We start from the raw sequence: 8,503 nt of genomic DNA on the forward strand, positions 1-8,503 counted from the left end.
TGATCCCCTGTTCCTCTTCCACGCACATTAATAGATTCAAACAAGGAATATCACTGCAATTCTATTCTTTGAAGCAAACAAATCCTTAGAGAAAATAACATACTTTTGTTTAAGATACGAAAAGCATAACAAGAACATTGAGACTCTTTATCCCTTAATAAAGAATGTATGTTTTACAATTTATTTTTCTTACAACTTAGTTTTGAATCGCGTTTCTTTTGGTGGAAACTAAAAGCTTCATTTTTAGATTTAATTACTATTTTAATTCTTGTATTAAAGGTGAAAAATCAATTCCATCTCTCAAATTTTAAAAAGTTTAACATCGTTTCAATTTATTTAACAAATTCAATTTAATTTCAACCTTTTAAAAAAATTTAATGTTACCTACGTTTTAAAAACAGTTCAATGTATTAATTACAACATTCTTTTTAAACTATTCAATATAGTAACACATAATTCAATGTAGTGATTACAACCTTCTTTTTAAACTATTCAATATTCAATATAGTAACACATAAATCGATGTACTGTGACACATAATCACTAAATAAATATATTTTAATAAGAATAATATAATATAATAAACCATATTAAATTATTTTGAAGAAAATCTAAAATTATTTAAACTTTTTAAAAATCTTAAGACTGAATTGATTTTTATCCTTAATATAATATAAGTACTAAAAAAATAACTAAACATTATCTTTATTTATTCTATATGCATTACATTCTTATCCTCTATTATTGGTGCTATAAATAATTTTATAATAACAACAATGCTTTCAAACTAAAAAATATAATATATTATATTTTTTAAATAAGTCCCTTCCGTTGCAGAGGTAGAACACGGGTAAAAGTAGTATCACGGGTAGAAGTACTATTATATGTACACGAGTTAGGAAGAAAGAAGATGTTACTATGAGAATGATAACGAAATTGGAAAGCCACGTGGCTAGATCTCAATTGGCGCAGCAGCATGAGTGAAGATAAACTCCAGTGCAGTGGAGCAGATGTCTTCGAGAGGGACATTTGCGGTTGTATCCACGATGAGCCTCGCCACGTCACCCACGTCGTACTCCGTGCACCCTCCGTAGTCTTCCAGAAGCTTCTCCAGCTCCTCCCACGTCTTCGGCTTGTGTCCGCCTGCGCCGCCGCCGCGCGCCTCCAGTCTCCGGCGCCACTCGCGTTGGTCGGCGGGGCGGCACTCGATGACCAGCAGGCGGGCGGAGAGGGAGGCGGCGAGGCGGTGAAGGCGGTGGAGGTGAGCGCGGCGGGAGAGTGGGGAGTCGAGGAGGACGCTGAGGCCGAGGCGGAGCTGCGTGGAGGCGATCTGGCAGATGACGTCGTATGAGAGGTCGTTGAGGAGTGAGGCGGGTGAGGTTAGCAGCAAGGGTTGGGTGCAGTCTTTGACGTCGTCTTTGTCTAGCACAGGAATTCGGAGCGATGAGGCTATGGATTCCGCTAACGTGCTTTTCCCGCTTCCCGGGTGCCCTTTCATCGCAATAATCACTTTCGACTCCAATTTTGCCATTTTCTCCTTCCAAACCACACCCCTTCCATTCAATGCTCATCCTTTTATTTTCACCTTCGCTTTTTGTTATGACTAATATTTACACGTAGTTGTGTCAACACATTTTTTTTTTCTTTATAAAGTTAATTTACTTATGTGTGGTCTAAATGTTTATCCACTTTATACATAAGTTATTGGTAGTTTTCAAATTCTTTAAAATTCTTTCTTTTTTATTTGTGTGTTTTGTTCGTCGGTGGAGTACATACGATTGTATTCTGACGTTCAAATGAGTTCAAATGAGTGCTAATGTCTGATTTTGTTTTCTCAAGATATGAAAAATGTAATTATCCCTCTTTAAAAGTCTTATTTATAGGTTGATTTAGACCTTTACTTGCGTGGATCAGATAATCAATTTGCCAAAACGTGTGTAGTGGTTTTGCTTAATATCTCTACATGAGAGACATTTATATTAATAATGTACATTTTCTCCCCTCAGAAATTTCATTTATAGGTTGACTTGGACCTTCACAAATGTGGACTAGATAATCAGTTCGCCAAGATATATGTAATGGTCTTGTTTAATATTTTTATCTCTCACATAGGAGCATTTATATTGATAAAATAAAATAAAAGCAGAGCATATGTGAATAATTTTATATTTTAAATAGTTTTTAAGAAAATAACTATGAATGGAAGAATATTATTTTGTTTGAAATGGTTAGTTTTTTTAATGAAAACTTAATTAAATATATAAAAAAATAAGCATGTATAATTTTAAAATTATGTTGATTCATTCTTCTTGCACGTGTCATCATCACATTATACGTATATGTTACCGTGTTAATGGTAAAATAATAAAGTCGTACGCAATCTATCTATTTATTTCTATTAAGTCATTAAAAATGACAAGTTGCTATAAATTTGAGAATCACTTTATTCCTATTTTTTTGTAGTATTAGAACTATAAACAGACAGCATATATTAATCAGAAAATATACTTTCCAAATAAAAAAAAAACAAGGTTATAACTCAATAGCTAATATCAGATGTTGAAACAAACATGGAATAACTATAATAAGTGCTAAACTCTACGTAATTTAATTATTACCTAACTTTAGGTAAACATTTATTTGTATACACCAGAGATATAGTGTGAAAGCACGTTTAAGTATATACAAAACAGCTTATTTTTGTAGCCTAATATTTGATCAGATTCCATATAGAAATTATTAAATTTTGTCGTTGGTAAGTCACATTATAAGATAAGAAATAGCACATACATAGCTTGTGACGTTTTTCAGTTTAGTTTCACTCACACATATCTCACTTAATTTGAAAATATTTTAGAATTAGATTTAAATAATAAATGAATTTTAAATAAGAATATTTTATAAAATTCTTTTGGATAAGCATAATTAAATTTTATAAAAACATTTTAATTTATTGAAACCTAGAAAGAAACATTGGAACCCAAGACAATAAATGAGATTTAATTTAACAGGAAGCGACGAAGTATCGGCAGGTAATAATTGAAATGATTGATGAAAGGGATTGAATACTGGGTACTTACTAGTCAAAACTATTATTCTATTTTTTTGTTAATTTTTATTTTCTTAAAAAAAAATAAAATTGAGAAGTGTATAAAAGACGCGGGGTGCCAAGCCAACCATAATTTTTCTTCATATCTCTGCCATCTTCCTCCTCGGCCTCACCTCTTCCGATCCCAATCCAGTCCAAATCCAAATCCAATTCAACATGTTAGGGTTTTCAGTGTTCCAGATTTTCCCTTCCATTTCTCCAATCACCACTGCACACGCAACGTGATTCCACCACCTTCGTCACTCCAACCTCTACAAACGCCCGATCGCATTTCTCCCCTACGCGCAATTCACGTCTATTCCCCCTTCTGCGGTACTTTACTTCCTTCTCTCCTCTCTTCACTGCTGCTAAAACTTAAAACGATTCGGTTATTGTTATCGTTATCGTTATTTTCTTTTTTAAGTTCTTTAAGAGATTTTACTCGGAAGTTTTATGTAATCGTTTTTTGTTTCTGGCGTCGCTCCACTTACTAGTACTTGGTGCTTTCAAATCTCACTTGATCAAGTGGTTACAATTAATATGAACCGCTGGGTGCTGGTTTTTATGTGGAATTATAACCCTATCTAGTTCTTACATGATTAAGAGTTTTCACTTTTTTTTTTGTCAGTGTCTTCTGTCAGCTCTGCATTGATTTTAGTAGTTACGGACACTCAGAGAGCAGTAACTTATTTGATTTTCTTGCGAGTGATATTTACAGTGGTAACTGGTTGGGCTCGGTATTAATGAATAAACCGTTTATTACTGGTGTTTAGGTTGAAGAGTATTTGTACTTGGTATGTCATTTTTCTCCTACCCTCTCCGGATGGATGATTTATTTCCTGTAAATATTCATAATTGAATTTCACGCATGTTGGTTTGGTTGGTGGATCTGCGATAATGTTGTTGGTTGTTATTTACATTGCTGGATAGCAACATTTGGAAATTGGAACAGACCTTTGGGTGAAACTTGGGTATGTACGCGGGATATGAAGCATTTCTTGTCTTCATTGATTTCAGAGGTTTTGGATGGAGTAAAAGAAGAAAGAGTGTTGTGGCAATGTGTTTTATATGCAAACAAACTTCTTGCTGTCTTTGTTTGATTCTGAACGTTTGGATTTTCCATTGGATTTGCTTACCTTGTTAGAGTTGATATGGTATAAGATTGCTTTCACGGAAAGATATTAGCACACTTCTTTTTAGTTTTCGATGTGGACTATCCTTTTCTGCAAGGAGGATCCCATCCTCCAAATTCCTCCTGTTTCTTCTTTCCTAATTTGAATATATTCTGGCTTTGTCGATATGAAAGTTTTGATTAGCTATCTCTTTTGCACACAGTAAACAAATACTTAATTTGTTAAGTATCTTTACCTCAATTTGTATGACTTCTGTGATAGTTATCCTTAACACTCGAGTCATTTTCACAGGAAAAACAAATTAGGATTCATCATTGGCTTTTAAATTTTTTAACATCTTGTCTTCAAACCTGTATTTGTTCATAAAACAGGATACTGAAGTAAAGGCAGAAAGCTCATAAGATCTTCAAAAAAGTTCTCATTCAAGGGGAGTGTTGCAATGTTGGCTTCTAATGAAATGATGAAATTCAAATCTTACCAGAACCGGGCTAATTTGTTTGTGAAGGAATATTTGTTAGCAGACCCTTTGATTCCATACACTTCTATTATTGGTGGTATTTTCGCTTGCAAGATGGTATAGTGTATTAAATTATATTGTCATTCTATTTTCTAAAGTATTCCTCTTGACTTAAGAGATTTTATGGTTAGTTTTATTTATCTTTATTTTACATTTATCTTTAAATATTCCCTGTTTTTCAGGTCTATGATCTGACTCAGCTCTTTAGCATTGTTCACTTTAAGAGCTATTCCAGTCTCACTAGAATTCAACGCATTGAGTGGAATAATCGGTGAGTGGATGTTTCCATTTCATGGAATGTTCTTATTTAGTTTCTGACAAGATAATATGTTTATAATTTTTTTCCTATTATCTGTGCAGCTCTATGTCAACAATTCATGCTATTTTTGTAACAACTATTGCATTGTACTTCGTGTTTTGCTCCAATCTATATTCTGACGACCAGTTTTCTGAACTTGTTACATTTCGAAGCTCTTTATGGTCTACATTTGCTCTGGGGGTAAGAATGATGTGGACCCTGGCCAATTTTGTTTGCCTTTACTCTTCCTCTCTGCAATTTATATCTGCCCATCACCATTATCTATGATATACAATAATCACTTATAATTGTCTCACTTCACTGTTGAGGGCATGTCAGTAAATCTAGTTCACTTAATCAATAGGATAAAGGGATGGATCATGGAGTTCAACTGTATCATGTATGCCAACTAGGGTTACGTATTATGTCATCTTGTTTACTGGCCTTTTAGCATTATCTGATATTCACATGAATGGCATGATGTAGTGGAGTTCCAAAAGAAGTATGAGATAATATACTTTAGATGAGTCTGATACTAAACATACTGTAAGTTAAGTCTGAATCACTAGACATACTGGAAGTTAAATTTGGAGGAAACCCATGTGTTGTTACGAAAGCTAGACAGACTAGAGGAAAACATGGGCTGCCAGGGTAAAGCAAAATAGTATTTTAAGTAATTATATATGATAAGCAAGTAGATTTTTTTTTAATCAGCAATAATAAATTAAATAAATGGAGCCATTGGGGTGCTTCAACCCATAAACATGATGTACCATATTTACAACACATCCTATAAAGTATACCTTCAAACATGTATATCATGATAAAGAATAATGGACGCACATTACATTAAGATTCTAAGAATCCTACAGTACTTGCTGTATGGATCCTGCATAACCTCTTGATCCTCCACACCTAAACTACAACAACGTCTATCTTTGAATCTTTTTCTCTTTCGGGATTACGTATTTGTAGATCAACTTGACCGAAAACATAAATGTTCTGATTCTGAAACAGCCTTGTTATTGAGACTCTTCCTGCCTATCTTTGAATCTTTTTCTCCTTCGGCATTATTCATTTGTAGATCAACTTGACCGAAAGTACAAATGTTCTGATTTTGAAACAACTTGTTATTGAGACTCTTCCTGCATGTACATCTAATGCAGCCTCCATCTCATTGTGATTTCTGCAAAAGGCATATTGAGATCCAGCTGCATATGATAAGCAAGTAGATAATATTAACTTTCATGAAGTATAGGATTGTCTTTTGTAGTGCAAGAAATGATCATGCAATCCAGGCTCCAGCCTTGAGATTTAAGGTATTAGGAATGTTTCTTAGAAGAAGCCACTTTGTGAGGCTGGTTTTTTGTACAATGATCAAGTATCCAAAGACCCCAAGACTTAATCAGTAGGATACTATTGATGAAATGCTATTTGCCTTCAGCTGCATGTAACTTGCTGCTTGATTTTCATAGTTTATTTTTCTGCTGAAGAATGAAAAGCAAGATAATCCCATATGTTCTCTTAGTATGCATATGTTCTTCCAATTCCCTTTTACTAATGCTTATGTTGCTAGTGACAATTTACATCAAATGTGGACTTTTAATTGCATTGATTTTCCTGATACATCTAATGGTAACAAAGAAAATTATGTTTATAGATCGACTATGACCTGCAAGACATTTTTATTTCTATCTGGTTATGAAATTTGCATTTTGTTTTAATTTTAATGTAACAGGTTTCGGTTGGTTACTTCATCGCTGACCTTGGGATGATATTTTGGTTTTTTCCTTCTCTTGGTGGATATGAGTATGTAAGGATCATATCCTTTACCTTGCATGATTTAAACCAACGTGTTCATCTGAACTCTCTTATTCAATTTTAAGATATTCCACTTGATAGGAACGCAGCTGAAGATGATTATGGCTGGAGTTTGGTTTCCTTCCTTTTTCACCTTCTTTGGTTGTGGGTCTGGATTTAACATTACTTTATACTGACATTGATTCAGGTGATTCATCATTTGCTTTCTTTAGTAGCAGTAGCCTATTCAATGTTGAGTGGAGAGGGTCAGCTATACACATACATGGTCCTGATCTCTGAGACAACAACTCCTGGGATAAATTTGAGATGGTAATCTATCACTTAAATGTTGCAGTATATACATCATATAATTGATTTATTAATCCACATATTGTGTTTGTGAAGGTATCTTGATGCAGCCGGAATGAAGAAGTCGAAAGCTTATATCATCAATGGAGTTGTAATATTCATTGCTTGGCTGGTGGGTCAAGTAATTTCAGTTTAAAATATATTTATGTCACTCTTTTTGTGTATTTGTGGAATCATTGTGAATTGCATGTCAGGTTGAGTATATATAATCTCATCCTGGCCATCTTGGACATACTTACTGAAATGGTCTTTCTGCAGGTTGCCAGAATAGTTTTGTTCGTTTACATGTTTTACCATGTCTACTTGCACTTTGACCAGGTAATAACTACTGAAGTGATGAATTTCAGAAATTGTCTGGTATATGTGGTGCTTTGCAACAAGCAGATCTTAATATTGAATTTTTGGCCTTTTAAGATGGCTAATAATGTTTTGTTGCCCTACAAAATCACTTTCTGAACACGTATGTGTCTGTGGTTAATTGGGAGGGGGAGGCGAGTTTGTGGGTGCAAGGACCAGCATTTAGTGTGGTAGTCTCTGTCCATTTACACTAGTACGTACATACCATTACCTCGAGAAGATGGATTTGGTAGAACTTGTTCCAATAAATTTACAATTTGACTCCTCCTGTGGCAAGCCAATTTTTGTAGTAGTAGATCCATCATGTCAACTGCTTAGTCATGAAATGTTCTTCCCAGAAGATAGTTGGAAATACACGAACAAGTGATAGGGAATTAGGGAGTGGTTTGTTGTGAGATGAGAGGCCGAATCATGACTCTTGCATTTACATGCTTAGTTAAGACGAATGGGCAATCTTTCATTTTTTTAATAGGTGTCATAGTCTTGCTTGCATGGGAATCAGAAAAGTGGTTGTTTTTTCTTCTTCTAATTACTCGTCATGCAAAGTCTACTGTATAAAGCTTAGGATCTCACGTCATACAATTTTTGAAAACAGGTTGAGCAGATGCAGACGTTTGGACAAGTGTTAGTTATTGTTGTACCGCTGGTGCTATCAATTATGAACTTAGTTTGGTTTTCAAAAATTATCAAAGGATTGAGAAAGACTTTGGCGAAGAGACAGTGAAAGTTTGTGCTTAGTGATATTTTTAGGAAAATGAATACAGGTCAATGATGTGTAGTGAAAGATGTAAGAGAACAGAAACAGTTGAACGTGTTTGGGTCCCCTGTGGATCCGAACTTGTATAAATATGTTCATTCTGCCTTTTCCCCCCCTCCCCCATTCATGTACATTTATTGGTTTAATTTTAATTATATAGTTAAATGCAATGTATTTCGTTCCA

General features: G+C 34.4%; 2 protein-coding genes across 3 annotated transcripts; one reads left to right on the top strand and one right to left on the bottom strand.

Annotated features, from left to right (window-relative positions):
* Positions 1–780: 780 nt before the first annotated feature.
* LOC137825356 (uncharacterized) lies at positions 781–1,894 on the bottom strand. The gene has a single exon (XM_068631028.2). The coding sequence runs from the start codon at positions 1,529–1,531 to the stop codon at positions 953–955; it is 579 nt and encodes a 192-aa protein (XP_068487129.1). The 5' UTR covers positions 1,532–1,894; the 3' UTR covers positions 781–952.
* A 1,284-nt stretch (positions 1,895–3,178) lies between these two features.
* Positions 3,179–8,503, top strand: LOC137825990 (TRAM, LAG1 and CLN8 (TLC) lipid-sensing domain containing protein). 2 transcript variants are annotated; one of them, XM_068631818.2, is made up of 9 exons: positions 3,179–3,421; positions 4,593–4,795; positions 4,921–5,009; positions 5,099–5,237; positions 6,775–6,849; positions 7,045–7,166; positions 7,242–7,317; positions 7,464–7,523; positions 8,158–8,503. In XM_068631818.2, exons 2-9 carry the CDS (start codon positions 4,661–4,663, stop codon positions 8,284–8,286), a joined length of 825 nt encoding a protein of 274 aa, XP_068487919.1. In that variant the 5' UTR covers positions 3,179–3,421; positions 4,593–4,660; the 3' UTR covers positions 8,287–8,503. The 2 variants fall into 2 exon arrangements, with proteins under 2 accessions (XP_068487919.1, XP_090150616.1); XM_090294490.1 differs by lacking the exons at positions 7,045–7,166; positions 7,242–7,317; positions 7,464–7,523; positions 8,158–8,503 and adding an exon at positions 6,939–7,043 and having other exon boundaries at positions 3,181–3,421.

The sequence above is a fragment of the Phaseolus vulgaris genome, chromosome 8 (genome assembly GCF_051622355.1).
Source record: "Phaseolus vulgaris cultivar YP4 chromosome 8, ASM5162235v1, whole genome shotgun sequence".
In the NCBI taxonomy this organism is placed as follows: domain Eukaryota; kingdom Viridiplantae; phylum Streptophyta; class Magnoliopsida; order Fabales; family Fabaceae; genus Phaseolus; species Phaseolus vulgaris.